Source organism: Corvus kubaryi, unplaced genomic scaffold (assembly GCF_017639235.1).
Source record: "Corvus kubaryi isolate FWS band 111438036 unplaced genomic scaffold, C.kubaryi_AGA036_p1.0 37384, whole genome shotgun sequence".
Lineage (NCBI taxonomy): Eukaryota > Metazoa > Chordata > Aves > Passeriformes > Corvidae > Corvus > Corvus kubaryi.
The window spans coordinates 196,658-224,395 of NW_024581126.1; the positions used below are offsets into that span (position 1 = coordinate 196,658).

Genomic DNA, 27,738 nt, shown 5'->3' on the forward strand with positions numbered 1-27,738 from the left:
AATCTCCTCTCCATCACCCTGGCACCCTAACCAGCCTGCAGCTCTCCCGAGATCCATCCCTTCCCTGCTTCCAGCTTGCTCTGTTGAGCACACACACACTCTCCTGGCACAGTACCTGTCTTGGGGTCCTCCCAGAGTGCGGAGATCTTGGCGACATAGGGCATGGATTTCTTGCGGGGCCCCGATTTGAGGAGCACGGTGTCCCGCACCCGGATGATCTCCCCGTCCCTCTCCACAGCCTGGTAGCTCTTGCGCACAGCCGGCTCTGGCTCGTTCTGCACACACAGGAACCAAAACAACCCCGGTGAACAGGCAAAGGGCGACTTCACGGTTCTCCTCTGCAGTGACCATAGTGAGGAGCAGCTCACCGGGGACAGCACATCTCAAAAAAGCCCTAACTGCTGAAATTAATACTCTTATTTCAAATTAAAACACACTTGCTCCTTCCATTCTGCATGCAAAACCACAATCTTCAGGAAAATCACCTTTCCACCTGCCTACCTGGAGGCCTGCTTTTCCTTTCTATTCAAAGGCACCGAAAACTAGGTGTGTTTTGAATGCAATGTGTTTCTCTGATACAAACACTGTAAAAAAACCAATAAAACATGAAATATTTGACATGAGCAGGGCAGGGAGTGGCAGGGAGGCTGTGGCACAAAGCCTTCCTTAGCAGGACTGCCAGTGATTCCTTTGTACCCTCTGACAGTACAAAATGATCGCTCTGGGGACTATGATCGGGGGGTTTTTAGTTTGCTTTTGCTCCAAGTTTAATTTCAGAACGCCTGAGCAGGATGGTTTAACCCCCAGATCTCCCAGGCAGGACTGGCAGCATTGTAAGGAGATTAACGCCTCACTGCTCCTTTGGGGTGTGACAGCCTGAGGGATGGATGCACAAGGCCAGTTCCTGGCCTTGACAGGCTTCATTCTGGCACAGCCCTAGGCACCTGAACACAGTCCCAAAGGCTAAAGCTCCAAAGCCTGCCCTGGCTGCTGCTCTCAGCAGCCCGAGGTTGTGCCACCACACCAAGCAGTGGCACAGATCCTGCCTGGACCACGGCCCTCCTTCCTCCTGACATCTACTGCACACCAGTGCCTTGTCCCACCCTCCCAGACACCACGTGTGGCCCATTTCAAGCTCTTATGCTTTAATAAGATGAAGGATATTGCCTTCTCTCACAATTGAAGTGGACTTGATTGGAGCTAATTGAATTCCCTGGCAGGAAATCTCCCATCTTACAGGAACCAGTCTCTGCCCCTGAACACAACAAATGGGAAAGTACAGAAAGGAAATCCCTGGAGGAGCAAACTGGCCATGCCACCATGTAAGTTACAAGAAAGGGGATTTTGGGTGCTAGAAAAATTCCATTTGGGAGCCAGCATACTGTCTCAGTCCTCTGTGCTCTGGGAGATCCCTGTGGGGCTACAGACACCATCAATGACAGCCACCTTATGAGGGCTGCCTCTAGACCTGCCCCTTATAATTGAGGCTACAACAACCCTCACCTTCTCAGACAGGTTTGCCCTACCCAGGAGAAAGCAGCTGGAGGATGATCCCTGAAGGATGAACTCCCATGTGCCTCAGGTGCCACCCTTGTACATGCCAGAGCCGGGAGGATCTGTCACCTTTCAGCTGAGGTCAGCACAAGAGTAGCAGGTTCTCCTCCCCTCCCAAACCACGCCGTGCAAGGTAACACCAGGGCACACAGGGAACAGAGCCAGCAGTGCCTCTGCTCCCATCAGAATTTCACCGAGAGGTTCTAGACAGCACCTAGTGACCAGCTCCAGCTGGAAGCGAGCCCCAGAACTCCCAAGCCTTCATGCCTGGAGGTGCACGGGCAGCTGTCCCTGCCCAGCCCCAGCACTCAGACACCTACCACGACGTAGACAGCCTTCTCGCAGGCCGTGCCCACGGGGATCCAGCCATTGGTGGCTCTGCGCCGGCTGATCCGCTGCTGCTTGGGGTGGGAATGGCCCCCAGTTGCTTTGCTGTTGGAGGCGTGCAGGCAGCCTGGAGTATTCCGCAGCCCAGACTTGGAGCCGCTGGGAGGCTTGGAGCTCTGAGGACATTCTCGGGCCATGGTCTGAGGGTCAGAGTTGGGGGTCTGCAGGTGAGGAACAGGCTCTGCAGCTGGCGGCACGCTGGGCACAGGACATCCTGAGAGCGGGTGGACAGGCGACGCGGGGTGTCCTGCCACCGGGATTGTGAGGTTCAGCTGGTCCAGAGACTTGCAGCCTTCTAAGGGAAGGGAAGAAATGAGTCATGGATCTCATCTGGAACATAAAGCAACTACACAGCTTGGACTGTCCCACACCATGGCCACTTTTCCCCGAAATCCCCTTTATTGTATTATAGCAGTAAAGACTCTCCAGGTTGTAACTTCATTTTGCACTGTCACTGGATTGTAAAAGCAAAGCCATTTCCGAGCCTGCGTGTTCCAGTGCTCTGCCGATGACACTGCACCACAACAAACCCATCTGAATCCCAAGTAATGCCAGCCAGGAATACACACAAGGCTGGCCAGTATCCAAAGCAGTTTCAGCCTGTCAATATGTATAAAAAATAAAAAGCTTATCGAAACAATGGGAAGGATTAAATCACACTGCCAAAACCAGCCAGCTTCTTTCAAAAAGCCAAATTCTACTAATCAGGGAAAATTGAGAAGATTCTCCAAATTATGTCGAGAAAGATGAAACAAGGTGGAACACAACCACAAGATGCTGCACCCTCAGCAAAACTGTGTCTCTGCAGCAGACACAGGAACCTCAGCACGTTGGAATTTGGCTGACGCTGCCTCAGAGAGAAATACCTCGCTCTGCTCAGGAGTCACAAACAAGCCTCAACCCAGGTCAAGGGAAGAACCAGTTGCAATTACCCCCTATCAGCAGGAAAAGAGCTCCTGGACCAATACATGATGCATCCCTGTTCCCCAAACCTGAGAGTGTGCTTTTTGGGGTGACCAGGCTCCAGGAGATGTCTCAGACCAGAGCTTACAAATCTGAAGGGAAAATTCCATCCGAAGTCACTCAGCTCCAGCCAAAAAACTGCTGGGACCCCTTGCAGAGATGGGAAGTTATTCACTCCTGCCTCTCACCTTACCCTCCCTAAGGGGCTGCAACCAAGCCACTGTGGAGCTGTGAGTGCAAGGGATGCCATAGACCATCATCATCATCAATCATTCAAATCAAAATCAACCCTGAGTAGCAAATGCCACAGGAACCCCTGGAGTGCCTGGACGTCAGGATGCAGGCACTCGCAGGCACAGGACACATGGAGCAAGGAATCACCTCTCAAATATTTTGCTTACAAAAGCAGCTTTTAAGCTTGAGCTACAGCAGGATAAAGCTTCACAAAAATCTCTACGGAACGTCAGGGCCCTGGTGCAGAGCTGCTCTTGCTGGCACACACTTGGTCACACACATTTCCAGCCTCTCCGATGGCACTGGCACTAAAGCAGCTCTCACAACCTGTCCCAGCTCCTTCCCAACCACTCTGCTTCCACACTGCCCACAACCATCGCCCAAGATCACAGCCCAGTCCCTGGATTTGTACCACACAGACACTGATACTCCCCTATGAACACTTGGAAGACACCAAATCAGACAGATGTAACACACAGCATTTGGCATGTCAAGCTGGATCCCTCTCTGATAGGAGCCTGCTGCTTGCAGCCAAAGCGCTCCTTTAGTTCACTCAAATGCCCCACCCTAGGGAAGGAAAATATTTCAGAGGTGCATAATTCTAAAAAAATCAATCCCTAAGCCTAAGGCCCTGCTAATATTCTCTGACACCTCCTTATATGCTTCAATCCACAAACCAAAATCTCAATGATTCCTGTGTTATAAGTTTTTAAATCCAAGTTGCTCCCAGGAAGGAAATCACAGCAAGGGAGATCTCAGTAGTGGGGTGACACACCAGCAAATACCCACTCCTGGAACTGCTGCTGTCCTTGCCAGCACCAGGAGGAACCACTGAATGCACAGGGAGGGCTGAGCTCTGGAAAATACTCCATCTGCACTGCCTGCATCCTTCTGGCTGCACAAATCAGAGGCACCAGCGTGCAAAAGCTGAGGAACAAAGCCGACTGGTATGACCTTGGGGCACTACACAGAAACTGTCAGGCAAGAACACACTGCTGAGCTGGGTGTCTTGTGAGCATTCCACTTTCAAGAGCTCTGAAGCCACTAGCAAGCCCTGTCTGGCTGCTGCCGTAGGAAGCAGCACCATGACAGCAGGGATATTTCGGGAGAACAGAAATTACACTTCAACCAAACGCTCCTGAGTTTCAGCAGCTTCCTACAACGGAAGATGACAAAGCCTCGCTTGAACCAAAACTCCATCCACCTACCTGAAAATCTGTTTTCAGTGGGTAAGTCATGCCAGCTCTTGGCTGGAACACGTGGTTAGCGGAAAGATCCCACGTTGGCACTCCCAGCAGCTGGAGAGCAGCCTCCTCTACAGACCGACTGTTTGCCGCACTGTCCAGCCCGATGGCTTTACACACAGTGCTGGTGTCTGATAACCCCCACACAAAGCTCCACTTTTAAATATTTAAAAAGGTATTTTTCAATGGCAGAGGCAAAGCTCCAAGACAAAGCAGGAAGTCGGAAAAGCAGGCGGGGACAGACGAGAGCCAGGCAGGTAATGACGTTTCCACACCCCCTCACCCCTCCTCATTCCAGTGCTTCATTGTCACACATGGAGCGCAAAGATGGGACCAAGAATTCCCAAACTAACAGTGTGCCTGGCACTTAGACCACCACGGTGAAACTCCCTATGCAGCCCTGCCAGCTCTGATCCACGGAATCCAAAAAGCCTGCACTCCCCAGCTGGCACCACGAGAGCCTAACAGCAGAGGCAATGCCTGCTTCTCCACAGGCTCTCCGAGGATGCCTCAGCCCCCAGAGTGAGGTTTTGGGATGGGAGAAGTAACTCATCCTGGTGTGCTACCCACCCTCCGCTCGGAGCGGCACAGCGGGATGGCGTGCAGGAACTGAACCCTGCTCATTTTACACAGATCAAAGCTCAGCCTTAGCTCCAGCATGACAAGCCGTGAGTCACCTTCTCACTGCCCAAATCCTTTCACCGATTCTCTGCCTTCCACACCAACAAGACCTTTCAGTGGGAAAAACCCTCCGGGCTAAAAATGGGGGAAGGGGAGGTGGGAGGCAGATTCCTTCCGAGCCGCAGCTTGGCTGTGGAGCTGAGAACTGCTCGCAAAGGGAACCTGCCTCCCGGCAAGCAGGCACCGCGCCGAGTCACCCTCTTCTCCCAGGAACGCCGGCCAGGATTTGCGTGCACTTTGCACCTTACCTGCTGCAAAAGGCATTTTGTAGGGGTAGCTGTTCCGTCCCGTGTGCACGCTGCCGATCCTGCCCTCCGGCACGTGCACCACGCCGCAGACGCTGTAGCTGCTCACGGCCGCTCCCTCTCCGCAGCAGTACGGAGAGCTGCACCAGTGCAGGGGCTGGAAATGAGCACCTGATGGCAAGGAACCGGGAGATACCAGGAGACCCTCGCAGGTCGCAGCCTGCGACAGCTCGTCCTTGGGATAAATGGAGCAGGGGGAGTAGCCACTGTATCCACTTTGGCCATAATAAACATAAAACCCGTTCAACGGAGTCAGATCAGAAGATTCATAGAGACAGCCACAATCCGTGTGATTCCCGGGCACAGGCAAAGGAGGGAACTGCTGCACGGGAAAGGAAGGCTGATGAAATTCCTGTTTGGGGGTTGGGGATTTCTCTCCGGGTCTTCCATACTCTGGCTTCATGGAAGCTTGTCCTCCCATGAGCAAAGGCAGTCTGTGGTAGAAGCCCTCTGTGCTGGCGTAGGAGCCAGACAGCGACTCGTAGGGGACAGGCTCTGTCGTCCCGTAGAGCCTGGAAGAGTCCCGTTGCTCCCCCTTCCCAAAGGTGCCCAGGGTCTGGCCTTGCCAGCCATGCTGCCCATCCATTTTTAAGCTAGCCACTTCTTTCTTGGATTTGACACAGTTCTTCCGACTGGCTTTGGCCCATTTGAGGGTAGATTTCAAACAGTGGTTCTCGGACTTGCCCTCTCCATCCGATTTACTCCTCTGCTTCAGGGGTTGGTCTTTCTCGTGGGTCAGCTTCAGGAAGGCCACAGCGTTCAGGCTGGCCAGTCTCTTTGGGGTGGGATGGTAGGAGATGGCACCATCCTCTCTCTTTGCCCCATCATCAAAGACCTCATCCAGAGAATGCTCACAGCTATTGCATTTCTGACTGGGCTCATGCCGGTTCTTTCCTTTCCCTGTTTTCACAGCCGGTTTTTCCAGGGCAGACCAGTTGTCACTGGCTTTGCACTGCAAGCCCTTGAGGGTACAGTCCCCAGCAGCCTTCCCGGAGTCCCTGCGGAAGCGCCTGCCGGATAACAAGCCATCGTCCCGTTCAAACAGCAGGTTGTTCACCGCCTCTGCGTTCAGCGAGGCCAGCCGGCGCTTCCTGGGCTCCGAGGGAGCAGGATCAAGGTCCTGCTCCGACCCAGGATAAGTTACCGTGCACTTCTCCCCGGATGACTCACTCTTGCCTGCTCCCACAGGCTGAACCTTTTCCGAGAACAAAGCAGATCCCAAACCCTCCACCCAGCTGGGAAGATGCTTTTTTTTACAGCTCGGGGTCTGTTTGGACAGAGAGCCGGCCACATCCTCCAGCCTGGTGAGGAGCACCTTGCAGGTCTTTTTGCTCACTGAGGGGAGCAGCCGCCTCCGCAGCGGGTACGTCTTTCGCACTTCACGCAAACTCTTGCTTTTGTTGTTCCCTACAAACCCACTGGGACAGTTCGGAGCCTCCGAGGCATCTCCGTCCCGCTGCTCTGCGTTGGCCCTGTCCATCCTCCTGCTGCCTGTTGACGACGAGGCCTGGCCAGCAGAACCAGCTGGGTGTTTCAGAAGAAAAAGTTGTTTTTTCCGGGCATGCGTCATAGGATCAATGTCCAATCCTGGGAACGAACGGGAAAAAACATCTATTAATATCGCTGTGAGGGTCCCATCTCCTCACAAAGCACCAAGCGCCAATTAGGAAATATTTGGGGAAGCTTGTTTCTATACAGCAGAGTCTATTTGGGTGATGGCCAGATAAGCCAATTAAGAGACAGGATGGAATTAGATGTGGTTGAATATTAAGCCATGGAACACAACAGTAATTAAAAGCAAGGTGGTGATGGCAAATGCCACAGCAGCTGGGAAAAGTTAGGTCCAGACAGAGAGCTGTTCACTCAGCTCCCTCTTACACTGATGCTGTTAACACCTCACAAATTCCCATCAAATCTCCAAAATCTGAAGGCTGGTTCAGGGCACAGAGCAGAAATAAACCCCAGTCTGTGACTGCCTGCATGTTGATACAAGCAGGCTGTTCCAGTGTCATTTTCTGAGACAATTAGGCAAAAGAAAAACAAGAAGTCCACCTACTCAGGTGAAAAGAAAACTTGGGCTACTAAGCAGAGACATGCCAACATTAATAAATTAAATACATGCAAATCCCTGTGCAGGTTGAAACCTGGCTGCCCACTGCTCTTGTCATTCCCTGTAGTTGTGTTTTATAAAAGTTGTGGGCATTGAACACCAAATCACGATGGGCAGAGAGGCCCTAAAAATACATTCATGGCAGGCAAAAGAAGCCTGGGCTTCCCGAGTTATCCAGCACCCAATTTTTAATTAAGGAATTCTGCAGTCTGAAGGAGCACACTTTTGCATAAGAAGCTGTAGGTCCAAGGCTGAGACAGGATATGGCTGGGTGATAGCAACCTATAGACATTAAAAATGTCAGTGTAAATGAGTGATAGTGAAATAGATTTAATTAAGTCTGTCTCTGAGCATCAGAAACAGCAGCAAAGGACAATTACTTGCATTTAATGCTATTTACAAAATAGTCAAATTCCATTTATTGGTAGAAAAGATCTTTGTATCAGCATCCACCTAGGAGGGGTTTGCTCTTCCCTGCAATCAGGATTTGAGCTGGAATTCCCCTCAATTGACACTGGTCTGCCACTTTTGAGGCTTTTAATTAAAGCTCCTACTGCTTTGGCAGTGATTAGAACAAAGCTCCCGAATTACAAGAACTGTTCATTTGATATGGTTTAATCAAGCTGATAATTAGATTATCTATTTGAAATAAGCCTGATGTGTTTTAATTGCCTTACTTATATATGCATTAACTAAGGGAAATTCAGGAATCGAAACCTGCTGGGGTTTGCACAGTGCTTTTTTAGATGTCATGCTCTTGGCAATGTGTTTTGGGGTGACTGAATCCCTACATCCCATTAAATAGGATATATCCCATGGCTGGTGCCCCAACAGGAGAGCTCAGTGGGGAACAAGCATTTATATATGTCCACATTTTTCTTATCAGAAGATCAGGCTCTGGGAATGAGGAGGATCAAGTCAGACAGAATTTCCTCCAAAATTGAATTCTTCTTGCACAAGCGGCTAAACTGACCACATGCAACCTCTGGAGTATGGGAGAGGACTATAATTTTTAAAAATTGATCAGGCAGAGCAGGATTTGGCAGAGGAGGTATCCTGCAGAACATGCCCTGCGGAGGACAACTCTTCCCAGGCTATATGGACCAGTGGTTTCCTTGCAACTTTTATCCTATTTTCTACTGTCCCTACTGAGAGACTGAGCCTCTGGCAGAAGTGAAAATCCCAAAATAAACAGCCACGGTTTGCCTTAACCCCAGCACCAGGCATCTTCTTCTCGTCAGGTTTCCACAGGCAGGAGCCTGACCGGGCCTGGCACCACACATCCTGGAGGGTTCGTGCTCCAATGAGTTGGACTATCTGCTAAAAACTGGGTGCTATAGGTGTGACTGTTCATGCCATAGCTGCTCTAAAGTTAGGAAAAGGCTGGAAGAGACTGAGGGAAGGGGTTGTAAGAGAATTTGGATTGTTCAGCCTGGAGAAACTTTGAGGTGACTTAATTGCCCCTTCCAGTGGCTGAAGGGGCCTACAGGAAAGTTGGAGAGGGGTTTTGAACAAGGGGGAATGGCTCCACCCTGACAGAGGGCAGGGATAGATGGGATATTAGACATAAATTCTTCCCAGGGTGCTGAGGCCCTGGTACAGGTTGTCCAGAGAAGCTGTGGCTGTCCCATCTCTGGCAGTGTCCAAGGCCAGGTTGGGTGGGGTTTGGAGTAACCTGGGATAGTGGAAGGTGTTTCTGCCCATGGCAGGGGGTGGGACTGTTTGAGCTTTAAAATCCCTTCCAACCCAAATCATTCCAGGATTCTATGATTCACTGCCAGCACCTATGGAACAAAACCCATCCTTAGTATGCTGAACTACTCAGAGGTTTTTCCACACCTCCGCAATCACCTGCACTGCATGGATTGTTTTGTGAGGGGGATGCTCCTGCTCCCAGCTCACCTGGGATCCGGCAATCCTTCCTTGTCCCCCAGCACAACAGAGAGATAGAGCTTTTGAACAATGCTAAAACTCAGCCCTCTGACAGGCAAATGCATCATTCCTCAAAATCAGAGTCCTGCTGAGCTTCCTTCCAGAGAGTATTGTGCTCTTGCCAGCTGGGAGGGGAGAGTGGCAGAGCTCTTCATCCTCTTTCCACCTTTGTATTGCTTCACAAAGCAGAGAAAAGCCACCTGTGCCCAGAAGTCTCCAAGAAAGTGCGAGAAAATGTGAAGAACTGAAAGTGAAGATACTTAAACCAGAACCACCCGTTTACTGCCTGTGGCTGAGGAACTGGATTAATGGCGAGAAGACATTGAGGTCTTGGAAATAAAAGTTCCAAGCAGCTCAGTCTATCCAGCTGCATCCAGAGCCCACCAAGCATTTTAAAGCTAGTTGGAATTGCTGCCTCCTTATCATACAATCACAGAATGGCTTGGGTTGGAAGGGACCTTAAAGCTGATCCCATTCCACCCCCTGCCATGGGCAGGGACACCGTCCGCTAGCCCAAGTTGCTCCAAGCCCCGTCCAACCTGGCCCTGCACACTTCCAGGAATGAGGCACCCACAGCTTCTCCAGGCAACACCCCTGCGGCAACTCCTTCCTCAAACCAGACTAGCTCTGAAAAACCGTCTCGCCAGCTGCTGAACCCAAACCAGATCAGAATAAAGAAAAATTAAAACCACTTCTAGTTTCGTGCCAGAATAAAACCATTACCCAAACAGCAAACTCAGGAGAGAGTTGATGCCTCATTAGCAGGAAAAGAAGCAAGTGTGATAACAGCTGCATGTTCTGTAATCACGCAGCTGCAGCATCTGTCTCTCCCTCTCCAGCACTTGATTGCAAGTGAAATTAGAAGAAACTAGTCTGGGACTACCCCTTCAAGCCCCATTTCCTCTCCAGAGCTTCACTACGGAGATGCACACGTTCCAAGAGACAATGCCAAAAGCACAGAAATTAAAGCTTTTAAAGCTCCTGATCCATTTGGCATTTCAATAACACACAAAGAGTTACGACAACACCAATCCTCCTCTCCATGCACGGCACCACTCCGATGACTCTCAGCCCCATCTACTTGAATCCTGTCTATCCATTTCCATTGCAACAGCTTATGCTGTGACAACAGCCCTACAACTGTGAGTATGTGGAGGATTGGCTCCTTTCTCCCTGTTGCTTTTGCAGACAAGTAATTCCCGGTGCTCTAAGGAACGTGTTGCATGGAAGAAGGCTTGCAGGAGCTCTGGGAAATCCAGATAAATTGCAGCAGCATCAGGTATCCCAGGCTGAGTTCCTTGAATGCCATGCACGTCCCATGAGTGGAAAAATCGCCTCCCTCTCAAACATTCAGAAAATCTGTAGCTGTAGGAGGCTGCATTTGTCTTCCCAGGGTCCAGTCCTGATTTTTCTCCAGAGACCCATTGAAAGCTCCATCATCCACATGCTCTGGAGAGAACTGTTTATACAGACCTCATCAGGCTGCAGAAAGGGCTGGTTTCTCTCACTCATCAGCACAGCTCTGACCATTGCACCAGAGCAGGGTTAGATGGGATTTTGGGAAGAAATTCTTCCCTGTGAGGGTGCTCAGGCACTGGCACAGGTTGCCCAGAGAAGCTGTGGCTGCCCCATCCCTGCAAGTGTCCAAGACCAGGCTGCATGGGGATTGGAGCAACCTGGAATAGTGGAAGGTGTCCCTGCCCATGGCAGGGGGATGGATCTTTAACATCCCTTCCAAGTCAAACCATTCCAGCATTCTGTGATTCACTGCCAGCAGCTTCTGAAAGCCATGTGGACACACAGCTTCCAACAGGCTTGTAAAAAGGGATGTGGGGCAACTCTGGCACAGCCAGGGGGATCTCTGGGAGCTGTCCTGGACTGGGCTCTGCTCCACTCCCTGCTCCAACACCCATAATTATCTCCCCCCCCCCCCCCGTTGCGAAAGCCTGTGTGTGCTCCAGCCACCCGGCTGGGAGTTTTGCAGCCCGTGTGTGGCCGTGATAAATCACAGACAACTGCAATGAGAGCCCGGGGCTTCACACCCCGAGTGCCGAATGCGTCCGAAAGCAGCGGCACAGGGAGCGAATCCGGCCGGGCGCAGGCCCGACCTGCACTACCCGGAGCCAGAGCTGGGAACACCCCCGAGGAGCTCCCCGGCTGATTCCTTGGGAAGGTCTGGCTCAGTCTTCCTTATCTGGTTTCAGATCTTGCCTAGTGGCAGTGCTCTGTCTGGGGAAGCCAAAATTACATTTCTCTGGCTGTTCTCACCCTCTCTGCAGCCTCAGCAAGCAGCATTCTCAGGGAAGAGGAAAGGGGAAAAAATAGGGGAAAAAGAACGGGGAGGGGGAAAGAAGGGGAAAAGAAATGGTGGGGGGGAAGACAAGGGAGGATAAAGAAAAGGAGGGGAAAAAGAAAAGGAGGGGAAAGGACAGTGAAAAAGTAGGGGAAAAAGGGAAAAAGTGGGGGGAATGGAAGAAAGGAGGAGGAAATGGGGGGGAAAAAGAGGGGAGGAAAAAAGGGGACAAGAGGGAAAACACCAGTGGAAGTGAACAATGTGCAAGCATGGAGGAGAGTCAGAGGGTATTTCCTCAAAATCAACAACGAGGCAGGTTGTTTGGATAATTAACGTGACACCTGGAAAAGCACATTCCTTCGCGTTAAGCACCGGCTTTCCTTCCCCCTTTACCGATGGTAAGAAGCTGTAACACTGTGTCACGTTGCCAGTGACAGGCTGCTACCGAGCAGAATAGGCAGGAAATGATGAAGTGAAAAACAAATGTGGGGACTGATAAGTGACCTCAGCGACTCCAACATCAGGCACCAAACCCCGATCAAGTTTGGAGCCCCAAAGCTTTGGGGTCTGGTACATATTTGCATTAAAACAAACCCCAAGTTTCTGAAAGCAAAGCCTTCACTGCACACCCGTGATCAACACTGGCAAAACCACTTCCTACGGCCTTGAAGAACTGCAGATTTCCACCCCAAGAGTTGTCACAAGCCTTTTGCTTGTGACCCCAACATAAAGCAGCATTGTTCTGTGTGTCTGTAGGAAGCTCTGGTGCCTTTGCTGCTCTTCACAGCCTTCCAAACCCCACTGAAATAGGCACAAGTGGGGTCAGAGCTTGAGAGGCAATGGCACAACCACAGTTTCACACTCACTCCCTGCAGAAGAGATGCAAACCCTGTGCTTAACCACAGGCAAAGCCACCCTTGACTCCCCAAAACTCCAAACCCACTCCAAAGCCAGGAAAAACTGGAAGCAGAGACCAGGATTTGTTTCTGTCCCCTTAGTTTGCTCAGAGATGGATAACACGAATACCTTCCTTATCTCAGAGGGAACTACTTTCTTTGCCTTTCAACAGTTTAGGGAGGGATGCACCAGGATGAGAAGGCAACTTGGAATTAATGGTTTCTAGAGTGTGATGGAGCATATGGCAATTCCCAAACAGCATCCACCACTTGTGCTTCCCATAGGACCCTCCCAGCTGTAGCAGCAGCAGCAGCAACCCATGGAGAACCATGGATAAGCAGCCTCAAGCATGCTGCTGCAAGGAAAGCCCAGGTAGGGCAAAGGAATTCCCTGGCATTTGCAGGTGAGTACAAGGATGTGGGGCTGGAAATGAGGCTGAGCTTGTCTCCAGGCTGACAATTTGATGGAAAGAGATGCTTTGACACTTGGCTTTTGCTGCCATCACTCCCCAGTGAACTAGTTTCTAAGGTTTCCTTTTGGTGATGGCATTCAGACTCCAGAGACTAGGCAAGAGAAACACAGGAAAGGATGGGAGGTGCACACTAGACCACCTGGAAAAAATGGGAAGGCTGAAGCTTACACAGATATTGCAATCCTGAAATATCCCAGGGAACAGCAGCAGCAAGAAGGAAAGGGACTTTTTAAAAGAGCAGGTAGTGTCAAGATAAGGCGGAATGGCTCCACCCTGACAGAGGGCAGGGTTAGATGGGATATCGGGAGGAAATTCTTCCGTCGGGGTGGTGAGGCCCCAGCACAGGTTGCCCAGAGAAGCTGTGGCTGCCCCATCCCTGGCAGTGTCCAAAGCCAGGCTGGACAGAGCTTGGAGCAACCTGGGCTAGTGGAAGGTGTCTCTGCCTGTAGCAGGGTGTGGAATGAGATGATCCTTAAGGTCTCTTCCAAACCAAATCATTCTGGGACTCTGTGACTCTATAAAATACCAGATCTATTAAATATCACCCATTTACACAGAATTGCCTGTTACAACTTTAAATAGGTTCTGTACAAAGCTCCCATGTGACAGCTACGCCAACAACACCCTAAAACATGCCTATAAGTAGTTTGAAAAACCAAGTCAAAAATATTCTGGGACAGCTTTCACAGTCATGTTTATAGAAGGAGCACAAGCTTTGCCAATCAAGGTTTAAAAAAAAAATAACCCACACAAGCCCTGCTCATCTGATTTTTCATATATGCAAAATGCAAACTCGATTCCTTCGTGGCAGAAGGCTGAGTCTGGTAAAATATCAATCATATGTCACTTTGCTCAGATAGCTCTGGCACCCTTCCTGTTCCACGGACAAAATGGAATAACAAATTATTCCCAAGGCTTTATTTTGAAGAACAAGGTGTAAGGTTTTTCTACAGTAAATATTAAAGCTCTTCTATATATTATAATCACACCCTTCCACGACTGCTTTAGGAGCTTCCTTCAAGCTGCTGAGCTTAAACAATTCAAGCTGCGCCGTGATTCTGTGTTCTACACGTGTGGCTGCAAACTGTGCTGCCTGTGGGAATTTCAAGGGCAGGTGCATCCCTGCCAGCTCCTCTCCATGTCACGGAGCTGTCACTGCCATCCTATCTCTGGATCCGGATTTCCCTTCTCCTCCCTCCGGTACATCTCTCCCACAAAGATCTCCATTCACTCTCTCCTGACTGGGAACTGTCAGCATGGCACCCTCAGGATCCAAAGACAACACATTCCTACTCAACAAGCTCAAAATTGGCTTTAGGGGAGAAAAAAGCAATGCAGAAATTCAGGGAAGGGCAAGGTATTCCTTCAACGTGACATTTAACTAAACGTTTTATTTAAACATTTTTTTTCCTTTAACTAGTCTTCATCTTATTTTCCTCACTTCAGTGGCCCTCAAAACTGCTTGTGCCCCACCTCAGTGTCCAAATCCTTGGCACTGTGGCTCCAGGTATGGACTCTAGGAGTTATCATCTCTGAGAGGAGTGCAGAAGACAGCCTGAATTTGAAAATTTAACAGACATGCATGTTTATAACCTCGACTTAAATTTACAGAAGCCTTAAACCCAAGCAGGCAAAACAAAGCTCTGTTAAAGAACAAGTTCATGTAGTATTTTCGAGGATTGTGTTCTGACTCATCTCCAGCTGAAATACACTGACCAGAACTACCTCTTCAGACTAAAACTGCTACTTGAATTATTTTCAGTTCTAGAATAAGTACTTCAGACCGTATCATCTTGCATTTGGAAATACCTTTTTAGTTTCTACATGGTTTAAAAAGTAGTAGCACGCCACTTCACCCTCAGCTGGGCTGAGAGTTGTCCATACAGCAGAACAGCTCTCAGGGATTTCCTCCATCAAAGGTTTTGATTCCTCTTTCTATTCAAAGTTTAACAGACATTTCAAAAGAAAACAGACTTTCTACTTCTTTATTCTCACTTTCTGATCATCACTTGAAACACCAGCGTTAACCCCACACGTTCCCAGCTGAGGATAAAGGTGACAGAGGATGAGTTATGCTGAGCACTTTTCCATTTGAGAATTTCAGTCCCAACCCAAAACACAAGTCAAAGAAAGACTTTATAGAACTTTCGCATTCCCACTGCAATCCTTGGAACCAAACCCTCTCCTTCTCTGAAGTCTTGTAAACCACAGTGCTGCACTGAATGCTGAGAAGAGCTTAAATCTGGAGCCAACTTTGCTGGATTTGAACTAGAATCAGAGAATCTAATTCTTCCCCGTGAGGGTGGTGAGGCCCTGGCACAGGTTGGTGGAAGGTGTCCCTGCCCAGGGCAGGGGGTGGAAATGGATGAGCTTTAAGGTCTCTTCCCACCCAAACCATTCTGGCATCCCATGAATCCCAGAATGGTTTGTGAAGTTCTGGAATAAAGTCCAGATGTGGCTTTAAAATACACAACTTTTTTTTCCTTCACAAAATACAGGACCAATCATCATCACAAATACAGGTGTATATTCACACATCTTCTGGTGAGACGGTTTTAGCCAAGGCAGAACTGCCAAGCCTACCTAAACCTGCTTTAAACCTTTCCTCCTTCCCATTAGTGCCTGAGACAGTATTTACAAATCAGTAACCCACAAGGTAAGGGAAGAAATTCCACTTAAAATTTCACAACTCAACTGGTTTCATGTATTAGGTCAGTCTGAGGAAATGCAGCGCTGCTGAATGGTGCTGCAACACCTGACACCTCCAAGGAGAACAAGTTCCTTAATTCCTAGGGTGTTAGCAGAGGAATCATTTAAATTTATATCAAATTGTATCATTTAAGCCCAGGAAGCAGAGGGACTCTGGGTTGACAAAGGTCCCGAGAACAGCCAGAGGAGCCTTTCTAGGAACCAGCAGCTGGCACAGATCAGAAATCTGGTGAGAGAAAACTCAAGCAGGAGCTGGATGCTGTAACACGTTAAAATCCCAGGAACCACAAGGCAAACACAGGCAATTCAGCCACTTTAGACAAGGAGAAGCCCAGCTCAGTGGAACACTGCTTCCGTGAGAGCCCATTTAACTCCCATTAAGAGCTGCCCCAGCTCTTTCATCCCTTACCCACATCATTAAAGGTGTATTTAAACACACACCTTTGCTTGTGTCCCAGGTTTGATCAGTCAAGGCAACAAATACCACTTTTAAATAGACTGGACAGGGTTTGCAGCCCATGCTGGGAGTGACCTGGTTTATATGCACTCATTTAAGGTGCATTTATCGACCCACACGTGCGTGACGCCGCTTGGCCGTTCGGAAAGACAGCAATTAAACACACCCAGCTCTCCAAGCCAGGGCTAGGACGAGACTTTTTCAATAAGGCGGGCCATATAAACTCCATCACACCAAAATATTACTTGGATTTCACTGCCCCTTGCACAGCCAGGAGGAAAAACAGACTAAAGAGCATCAGGAATGGTCAGGAACAATGACTAAGTTACACCCTTGGTCCCAAGAGTTCCAGGTTGAATTCTGAGGGGATGTTGAACATTTCTGTTCTCCCACCAGTGCAGATCACCATGGAGCCAGTGGGAACTCCAGAGGATAAACCATCAGCTCTCTGGCAAAAGAGTCTAACTACAACTTCCTCTGGGGACCCACAAAGCTTTTAAGCAGTGCAGCCTAGTTTTATGGAAATGCCACAGGTGCCTTTTTTTTTTTTCAGGAAGGTCCCTTGAAGTCAGGCTGTGGCTTCAAAACATCCAGGTGTGCTGAGTAGTGGGGAGAAGAGTGCTACAGAAGCTGTTCTGCCAAAGGATGCTCCGGTACTGCAAAACCAACCCCTGACGTGCTTCCTCCAACCTTGAGGAGATACGTAATAGGGAAGAAAACAGCAAAACTTTTGAGGAACTCCTAGCACTGACAAGTGGAGAAACAAAAAAATAATCAGAATTAATCCCTTCATTATCAGCAATAGGATTTGAGAACACTGATTGTACATTGAGGTGTTCAACACGTGGATCAGAGGGATGGGGAAGGGAAAACCACCCTCATCCATCCCAGTCACCAGCACAGGAGCACAAGGGTAAAAGATGCACATGGTTCAGAAGTGAATGGCTCCAAGGAGTGGGGTACAAGGAGACAACATGGGAAGCCAGACCACGGGAAATGCAACTGGAGAGGCGATCCCAGAGGGATTCCTGAGCTGCACGAGCTGCCAGCTGAAGCAGAGCCAAAGTGGCAGCGGGAGACGCTCGCAGCTACCGGTCGAATGTCGGGAGAACTGGTAGGAAGTTTCCAGGAGCTGCTGGAAGATCCAAGCAAGCTGCAGCAAGCTCTGCTTTCCCAGGCTGTGCCCAGCATGGAAGGGTAAACAGCTGATAAGGAGGAATGTGCTGCAAAGCCCCCCCAAGCAGCCAGAACCCCCCTGCTATCCCACAGCTCGGCCCAAGGACGATACCCAGTGCCTGTGCCCAGCACACACCTCCCCTTGGCCAGTTTTGCTGCTGGCAGTCCAAATCTTGGGAGATTTGATCCAAAGAGGATCTGATGCTGGACAACAGCTGCAAAGAGCTCAGAGCTGAGGAGTTTCTGCCTCAGATTGCAGTTACAGTGCACAAGCAGAGATGTATCTACGCAGGATATCCCCAGACACTAGAATTTCAGCTCCAGCTATTTGTCACAGTAAAACATTTTAAGGCAGCAGCATTCTTCAAACGAAAATGACAGATAATATTCCATTTTAGAGCTCCAAAGCTAGCTCCTTGCTCATTTCAATAACTTAGATAAACATTTTATTTAACAGCTGTATTAAAAGGCAGAAACACACTTTGCTCCAGAAAGCCAGGCAGACTTACAGCCCTGGCTTCTGCAGGATTTTAACTCTCAGTTCAAGATGAATTCCTGGAAATGAGGGGGGGGGGGGGTGAGGGAGAAACTCTCATTTCTTCTGAACAGAAACCAAGCACAAAGTTTGTGTTTGAGTCTCCAGCTCTGCTGCGTCCCACCCTGCTTACAACTTTGCCACACATGTGGGAGCACCAGCAGAGCTGAGTGATGCTTTCCCCGAAGATGCCACAACTTCTGTCAGGTCTCTGCTGCGGTCGACATGGGGTCTGCAAAAGGAACAGACCCCAAACTACCTTTGGGGCCTCCTGCTCAGTGACACCTCACAGCTTTCCTTCCACGCCTCTGCTCGAGCTGGGATGGGCCTGGAAGTTCTCACACCTCTGGTGAAGGATGAGCCCTTGGGGAGCCTCAGTACCTGCAGCTGATCTGAGGGATCAGGAACAAATATCTAAATATTCAGCGGCTTTCCTGCTCCCCAGGCAAGGCCTGTCACTGTTACTGCCCTCCAAACACAAGTACACCAGCATGCAGCATTAAGGTGTTTTATCCTGGAATGGTTTGGGTTTGCAGGGACCTTAACAATCATTCCATTAACAAACCCCCATGGGCAGGGACACCTTCCACTAACCCAGGCTGCTCCAAGCCTTGTCCAACCTGGCTCTTTTAACATGACCAGGACACTGATCTTAATTTATCTAAACAGTTTCCATTTATATTTTTGTGGGGGTCTAAATACGCCTATGAAGACTCCCTTGGGTCCATTCACAGCTTGCTTTGTTCAGCTGAAGGCTGGATAGGTGTTTGCATGGCTGCATGAGCTTTCCGGCCTGAGAGCAGGAAAATTAGGACCTCACTACCCAAACCCATGACTTCAAGCACTGGAAGTGGCTGCCCAGGACAGCAGTGGAGTCACCATTCCTAGAGGTATTTAAGGAATGACTGGATGTGGCACTCAGTGCTCTGGTCTGGTTGACAAGGTGGTGATCACCCACAGGTAGAACTCTATGATCTTAGAGGTCTTTTCCAACCTAAATTATTCTGGGATCCAGCTCTGTGAGCTGGACTGAGGCCTCACGGAAGCACCTGAAGCCACTTTCCTTTTTTATTTTTAAATTCATTGTGTTTGTTTTACACACTACACAGGCTGCTCCAAGAGCAACCATCCGACCCTCAAGGCCTCCAGACACTGCTCTATGTAAGGTTATTACAGTGAACTGGGGTTTAATTATATTTAAATAGTGAAAAGTCAAAGCGCTGCTGCTGCGCTCACCTCCCTGCCCCTCCATGATCCATTTCTCCCCACTGCCTCCCATGGTTTCCTTGGAAACATATGCAAGCTTAAATTGGATTGACATTCACTTAGTGGACAGATGGAGTTTGGAACAGCCCAGCGCCTGAAATTCAAGGCCGAGCCTTGGGATATGTCACGTTATCAATACAAAAAACAACCCCCGAGCTTTGTGGGAAGGGTAAGGATCCCCTAATTATTCAGTAACGAGCTCTGAGGTGGCATCTCAGGAAGGTCAGCGCTCACCCATTGTTCCTGATGAAAGCAGCGGGCCGAGCACGCGACCCGTTTTGTTGGGAGGGAAGGATTTAATTTTTGTTAAGCGCTGAGAAAACAGGGGAGTTCTTAAGCTCATTAGTGGTTTCAGGCAGGAGAACTGCTGCAGATCACACGTGGGCTGAGCGATGCTCCATCCACACTGTAATTAAGTCACTTGCACCCAAAACTTCATCCCTAGGCTGAAGTTATTCCTGGTAAATGATGTTGACCCACGGACACCGAGAGGGACAGGACTTGTACCACTTCTTTACAGCCCCAGAGGTGTCAGGACTGCACTTTCAGCAAAGCTGGCAACTTGTTCTCAAGTGGGAATTATTTCCTGGGTCCTCTTCCACTATATGGGAAGAAACAGAACCGGGAAGAAATGAAAATGGCTAAAACAGTGCTTCCCAACCACACTGCCTGTCCTAACAGAAAGGTTTCACCTCTTTCCAACCAAAACACAAGGTGGACAGTAGAAATCCCCAGTAACTGCATCCCTAGAGATCCCTGATGAAATCCAGCATCTAGGAAGGACAAGATGACAGAGTTCTTGGGAAGGAAAAGGGGGGCAGCCAGCAATCATTGCATAGTCCCCCTTACCAGGTGCTCTGCCCATCACATGCTTGACTACTGCCAGGGCCACCTCCAGGTAATCACCACCTCCAGGAATTAGGGACATGCCACAGCGTCAGGGTTACCAAGGAATTTTTAAGGAATAAATTCCCAAAATGCCTGGTTTGCTTCTGTTGCTTGTGCCATTTGCTGAAACCTAAGGAATTCCCAGGCTGGGATTTACCTGCGCAAGTCAGGATTTCCATACCTATCCTGACACCTGGCATTTAGCCAGAATTTTAAATAAAATCTCTTTTTTCCTCTCTCTACATGTAATTATAGCTGCCAAATCCTTTTTCTTTACTATCCTGCTCACCTTGGAGAGAGCTGCTCTGTCTCCTTACTCTGAGCCATCTCCAACCTTGAATCCTTCCACTGACTTTGGCTGAGCTGAACAAAGGAACAAACCCAAACATGCCTCCTGCATCTGTTTCTTAGGAGTTTTTTATTAATTAAAAATAAACCTCCTACTGCCTACTAGTTCCCTCCACAAGCCTGCACTTTCCTGCTTTCTCCTCCTTCCAAACCATCCATATTTATCAATATGTGAGTATTGCAGCTTAATCCTCATTGCCTGCATTCCCCCCGGTGCCTCCCCATCCTCCCTCAGCAGAGACCTCAATACTCCTCTCCACCCTGTCTCAAATCCTGCTCTTTTTCACAGAATTCTCAGCCCTGAGCCAGCGAGAACACGCTCAACCTGCCAAGTGCCCTAACAGAACGAGCGCTCCCGAAGGGATTTCAGGGATGCGGCCCTCGATCCATTTCCAGGTGAGATGCTCGTTAGTTTACCGGACTTGCCCGGCGAGGATGCGAGGGCTGGGAGTGCGAGGGTGCTCCCAGCTCCAGCAGCATCCGCCTGGCCACGCTCCCCGCGGCGCCTGCTCCCTCCTGCCTCCAAAACTCAGCTCAGCCATCCTTTCCTCGCATCCCGGAACTCCCCATTTCTCTCCTCCACTGTCTATTTAAGCCTATTCCAGGTATTCCGCAGGCACTCGGAGACACAATGAAGACAAGCACCGGATAATGCCGTGCTGCGGGAAGGCTGGCTGAAGCTCCCGATTCTCCGTGCTTCCCACAGGCCACAGGCAAGGAACAATAGAAGGCCAGGCACGGTGTGAGCAGGAAGCAATGCCTGGGATCTCGATGCTTCCCTAGCACTGGAATTTTATTTCAAGGATGATAATTCAGACACTGAAAAATCAGCTGCCAGCAAAGCAGTTTTATTCAAATCAATGCGAAGAAAACGGCTGCTTTTTATTTCTAAGAGCCTCGTAAATGATTTGAAACACTGAGATACAGGCAGCCTCTAAAATCCAAGATCTTTCATTTAAAAAAAAAATAAAAATCAAGGCTGCCGAGCTGCAGAGTTTCAAAGCTGAGCGTGAGAAAGCCCTTCAAGAACTGCTGGAAGAACAATGGGTGCCAGTGAGAGCTCCTGTGATGTGCCTTACAAAGGGGGAAAACCTAAAAATCATCATTTTCTTTAGTCATACCTTTGTTTAGGAGAACTGGGACACGAGGAATGCAGCACCCGGCAGCTCAGAGCCCAAGCATCATCTTATTCCTGAGCACCACACGTTTAACACAAATCCCACCCGCTCCACGTGCCTTTTCCGGGAGCGCTTCCACCCACAACAGGGCAGTGCCCAGGGAATACAGCAGGAGAAATATCCCACCTGGGCTGCATCCCCCTTCTCTCGGCAGCGGAAGAAGGGAGCCCCAAGGCACATGGATCCCAAAGGCTCCCTGCTCCCAGCACCACCGTGCCGGCTGTGCCATCCCATGGGATGAGCTGACACCCTGCCGATGCCACCAGACTCCTGTCACGGCGCCTGGCTACACGTGTGACAGCAAGCGCCCCTCAAAATCCTGTGCTGCCAGTCTCCAAAAGCACTGGGAATTTTAAACGGCAAAGGAAGAAGAATGACAAAACAAGGGATTCCAAGCAGCCCTCAGACAAGGTCCAGCCAGACATCTCTACTGAAAATGCACCTCAGATCTAAGTCAGAGCTTCTATAAGAGGTGATAAAAGCGGCATTCCCGGCCGTGCCACGTGGGAAAAGCGCAACGGCACGGCCCCGAGCACGCCGTGCTCCCGGGGAGTGACACACATTCCCTCCCCATTTAATAGTGTTTATTTAGCTGCACGATACCGGCGCAGCTCAGACCCCAGGGGGAACTGCCCAGTGCCACCAGGCTCGCAGGGTGTTACATTGCTCATTCCCACATTTTTTAATTTAAGGAAAGACACATTCATGCGTTTGCCCATCACCAAGCAGCAAGAACCCAGCACTGCCAAATGTGAGCATCACAAATCAGGCCAAAATCAACAGCGTCCCTTGAATTATTTTTGACCCATGTGGAGTTAATAACCACCCACCCTCTATGGAAGATGTCCTGAAATTTAATGTATATCAATAATCAGCAGATTGAAGGGAAAACAACTGCTCCTCTAGAGCAGCCATACTCATTTTCAACTACTTCTCTCCAGAAGCAGAGCATCACTGCCATCCCCATTGAGGGGCTTCCACTATGATTTAGCTCAAATTATTCTTTGGAAATTATACAATTGTAATTTTGAGAGACCAGAGATTTCACAAAGAGGTTCAGGTTCAGTTCCCTCAGCTGACTTCACTTCTTACATCCTGCCAGCTCTCCATACTCTGATTTTATATGGGTTTCGCCCACACGGCCAGAGAAAAAAATAACATGGAACAGATCAATTAAACTCCAATGGCACAAATATTGACAGGGCAAGAGAACAGGGGCCAAATGAGTTGATTTTAAATCAAATTTATATTTATTTTCCTTAATGGTACCCTTGGTTTCTCTTTTTAGTAACTTCAGTCCTTCATTTCACTTCATTGAATGATAAAATTTTGATAAAAGTGAGCATGATAAAGTTTTCTAGTGTCTTGTTCTTCTAATGGGTTTTTTTTATTCACATGGAACATTACTGTGACTCTACTTTATTCTACTTTATTTATAAAAAAGGTCCATGCTAAAGTAGCAAATCTGGGCAATAACTGGACAATCTCGTTTCTTTCTGTCTTTAAGAAATAAACCCAGTAGTTTTAAATTTAAGTGTGTTTTCCCCATTTCAAGGATATTAGGTGCCAGTACAAGTGTGAAAGCACAGAGAGTTAAATCGTGATGGTCTTCTTACAGGTAACTCATTCACTCAGAGCAACAATCTGGCAGTGAATTTGAGTATTTTCTGCCATTAAATCCATGTCTTTGGTCCCAATAAAAGAGGAGCTGCCATGCTGGACAGCTGTGATCATTGCTGAAGGACCCAAAACCTCCAGTCCTCATGATGAAGCACAAGGAACAATTCCTTCTGAGCATCCTCCACAAAACATCCTGTTCTTCCCTTTAAACAATGTCTGCAACCAAAACTGCAACATCTTCCAGCCTTCACACTTGGAGAATAGCTCAAGACAGCCCAAATCTGCAGCTGGGAATACAACCAGCTCACCTATGAGCTGCTGGAAACAGGCACATAAATACATTGTGAGTTCAAGCAGGAGAGCAAACCAGACAGTCAGAGCCCTTGGATGGGGAAATCCGCTGGGATCGCAGCACATCCCTCTCTGTCACAGCCCAGCCACCCCAGCCCCTACCAGCTCACAGCTTGTGTTTGAAGCTATTTTCAGCTTTATGACTTCTTTGGGCTGCTTATTTTTAGCGAGTTTTTTTTTGTATTTCCCAGTCATCTGAAATGTTCCTTCATTTATTATTATCAACACAACAGTTGTGACTTAGTTCGGCTGGCTGGGTGCGATGTGGGGGTTGTTCCGCTGCTGCTGCTTCCAGAAGGTGTATCCCTGTGGTTAACTGAGATCCCAGAATCAATGAGAGCTTGGAAAAGACCTCCAAGATCATCGAGTCCAACCTGTGACCAACCACCACCTTGTCACCCAGCCCAGAGCACTGAGTGCCACATCCAGTCCTTCCGTAAACACCTGCAGGGAGGGGCACTCCACCACCTCCCCGGGCAGCCCCTTCCGATGCCTGACAACATGAAGAAATCCCTCCTGATGTCCAAATGGGGACAACTAACTGGGAGATGGGGCAAAAAAAGCCCCACACAGCTCCTTTTGGATGTGATATTTGCACATCTGAGCACACCTTCCTGTTTTTGCAGAGCCAGATCTCATCGCTCATTCATTTGCTTGTGATCTGAACATGATGCCAAGCAGCGAGCGTGCTTTTGCCTACCATTCCTAATTATTTTTCAATTGTTTACTTTGGACAGATTTGCTGCTAAGGGCTTATTTTCAGTGCTGCAGCAGCATTAGAAAAGCTTTAGCTGAAGGGTGGATTTCCCCCCAAATCATGGCCAGGCGTTCCCTAAATCGGATCTCCACAGACTGGACCAGCACACGTGTCTCACAGAGCCTCCGAGTCACACAAGAGCGATTAACACCACCACAGCAAACTAATCTAACTTGCATCACCTAAAACACAACAAGTTCCACCTCAACAGGAGGAAGAACTTTCCATTGAGGGTAGCAGAGCACTGGAACAGGCTGCTCAGGCTGTCTCCCTCTCCAGAGACATTCCAAACGCACCTGGATGCATTTCTGTGTCACCTGCTCTAGGTGGGGATGGTCTCCAGAGGCCCTTCCAACCCTAACTGTCCTGTGATATTGGTTAAAAAAACCAAATAAACTCTAAGACTTCCAGAGTGGTGACAGAAAGGTGATGCAGATGAACTGGCAAGAAGGACGTAACACCGACATTTAACTGAATGATTCAGTTGGATGAGAACACGTCAGTGGCCTCCAAAATAACACTTCTGCCTCAAGACACAAGGGTGTGACTGGTTTTCCCCCAAACCCCACATTTCTAAGTTGTATTTTATTGTTCTGTGCAACTGTCACCATCAACCCCAGCAAACAAAGCATCCAGAAAGGATCCACTCACACAAAGTTCACGGAATTATTTTCCCCCGCAAGTTTGGCATTTTCCAGCTGATTTTACACCTATCAGTAGTGCTACACTTTCCTGCTCTGCTTGAGAAGAGCAGCTGGAAAGCAGTTGGAAATGCTGCACTGAGTTCATGAGGAAAACAAACTGAAATCAATGTTTAAATCCAAAATGTCCTGGTAAATCACACTAACACAAGATTTCCTATCGCCAGCAAACATTTAGACAGTTCCAGCTGAAGCTCGGGAACGATTCAGGTAGCCAGGACATGACAAACATGAAGGATGGCTCGGGATGAATATGTGAGCAGGATATTTCTGCTAAAGCAATCAGCAGCGTGCTGGTATTTAAATCACATTAAGATTTCAAAAGCATCAGTCTATCACGCAGCTCGTGTCACTCTTTCTCACAACCACAAGGACCAGAAGCTTTAAAATACAACCCCGAGTCCCCCAGAACACCACAGAGCCCCTCAGCGTGGAGCAAGCACTCGCTAATTGTGGCAAACTGATGGACAGATCAATTAACCAGGCGAGCAAAAGCCCGGCAAAGCCTCTCGCTTTGAGGTTCGCCTGCTTCTGACAATGATGACTTCAGATGGAGAGCGAGCACGAGGGGCAGCTGGATTCTTTAAAACAAAACACAACCAGAACCTCTTTCAGATAAGCATTTCGTGGAAAGAGAGAGGGGAGGGGGAGAGGCAAACAGAATAGATCCCAAATGCTCGTCTTTTTTAAGTTTTCACGGCTGCTCTTGTGAAAGAGAGGAGGTTCCCGTGTCTCCCTGTGCCGAGGCAGGGAAAGGGACATCGGGGTGTGGGTATCCCCGTGTTGGGGCTGGCTGTCGAGCAGGAGCCCGGGGAGCACTTGCTAGTCTTCCCGAGATCTGCCCAGTCACATGTGCTGGCTCCTGCGCCTCGTAGAAGCAGCTGGAAAAGAGGGAGCCAGCGGAGCTGCCTCCATTAGGAGCCACCGCTACACAAAAGGAGAAGAGGAAACAAGCCGTCGGCCACCGGAGCACCCGGCAGGAAAGAAGAGATGTCCAGAGCCACGGGGGAGCGCACGGCAAGTGGGGAAAATCACGATGGAAATGAAAACTGCGGTGCTGTCCCCCAAAGAGGCTCGATGGCACCTGCCTGACAGGGACACAGGGCTCAAAGCCCGCCCGGCATCGCATCCTGCAAACCATCGGGAACTCGACGGACTCACCCGCTCTACCCTCAGAGGAGGGGCTCATCGCCCCGTTCGGGCGTGGGGAGCCCCAAAACACCAACCCCCAGCCAGCCCGTCCTGTGCCAACTCCCGGCCGGGCAGCGCCGGTTCAGCTCCGAGATCCGGAGCGGCCGAGGACAGCGGCGGCTTTCCCTGGGAATCGCCCCCGATCCGGCGATGCCGAGGCGAGCAGCCCCTGGGGCAAGGAGCCCCCCGGGGCCACGAGCCCCGCAACTCCCCCGGGCCCCCCGGCCCGGCCCCGCCGCCTTTGTGCTGCCCGAGCGGCCGGGGCGGAGGAGCCCGAGGGGGTTCGGCGGGGCCGATCCGGCCTCGCACCGGTGGGACCGCGCGGGGTAACGACGGCCCGGCCCGGCCCACCCGCCGCCAAGCCCGCCGTGCCCTCCCGGCGCTCCCCCGCCGCCGCGGGAAGTTCCCGGTGGCCCCGAGTACCCCCGCCCCCCCAAATCCCGGGGCGGCGGCACCTGCTCCCGGCCCGGCGGAATTCCCGAGGGCGGAGGGACGAGCCGGCGCCGTGGGGACCGCGTGTGGACTCACCGGGAGGCTGCCGCAGGCCCCGGGGGGGGGGGGAAAACCAGCGGCGGGAGCGCCGCGAGTCCCGAGCTCCGCGCTGCTGCTGCGTCAGCGCCACCGCCTCCTCGGCTGCGGGATGGGGACGAGGCGCCACCACCGCCGCCGCCCGCCCCTGGCCGCGGGGCGTCGCGGAGCGGGCGGGCGGAGGCCGGAGCGGGCGGCGGAGGGGCCGGGAGGGGCGGAGGAGGGACCGGAGGAGGGACCGGAGGAGGGACCGGAGGCGCCGCCGCCGCCGCTGCCGCGAACTCCCCGCAAGCCGCGAGCGCCTCCGGCCTCCTTCCTGCTTCCTCGTCCGTAGCCAATCGCCGCGCGCCGCCCGCCACTCGCCCCGCCGCGCCGACCAATCACGGCCGCCTCTCCCCGCCGCCGCCGGCCAATCGCCGCCGCGCCCGCCCCCGCCCCGAGCCCCCCCCCGAGCCCCCCCACTCCCCTCACGGAGCCCCCCACGCTGCCGCCCGTCGGCCCGTGGCGCGGAATAACCGGGATAACCGGGAAAACCGGGATAACCGCCCCGCTGGGGCACCGGGGGCGCCCCCGATGGCCGCGATTCCCTCACAGGACGGGGGCGTGAGGCGGCCCCGCGCGCCTGCCAGGGATCGCCCCGTGCGTCCCTCAGAGGCGCCCGGGACGCCCTCCCACCTCCCGGGTGTGCCCGGCGCATCCCGGGGCAGTCACACTTAAACCGAGCTCTGCATCCAAACTCTGGGAAAGTTGGAAGTCCCGGGGGTCCGGTGGGAGCTCCGCTGAGTGCTGCCAGGGGGGAGAGGCACAAGGCAGAGCGGGTTTGAACGCCCATCATTCCCACCTCGAGATGGGCACTGGAAAGGCCACGGACAGCCCCTGTGTGGTGGCTGTCCCTTAGCAGCCCTGTGAGTCAGCACCAGGGGAATATCCCGTGGCATTTTAGGGGGGAAAACGCCAACAG

General features: G+C 50.7%; 1 protein-coding gene across 2 annotated transcripts in view; it reads right to left on the reverse strand.

The window, feature by feature from the left end:
- BAHD1 (bromo adjacent homology domain containing 1) overlaps positions 1-26,954 on the reverse strand; it is a 35,438-nt gene extending 8,484 nt beyond the window's left edge. Inside the window, exons 1-4 of one of the 2 annotated variants that reach the window (XM_042035524.1) lie at positions 26,778-26,954; positions 5,312-6,955; positions 1,875-2,233; positions 116-275 (exon numbers count right to left, since the gene is read on the reverse strand). In XM_042035524.1, coding sequence (XP_041891458.1) covers positions 116-275; positions 1,875-2,233; positions 5,312-6,938 — 2,146 coding nt within the window. In that variant the 5' untranslated portion in view covers positions 6,939-6,955; positions 26,778-26,954. Of the gene's footprint in view, positions 1-115; positions 276-1,874; positions 2,237-5,311; positions 6,956-26,777 lie in introns of both variants that reach the window. The other variant, XM_042035523.1, reaches the window with a different exon arrangement.
- Positions 26,955-27,738: the final 784 nt, after the last annotated feature.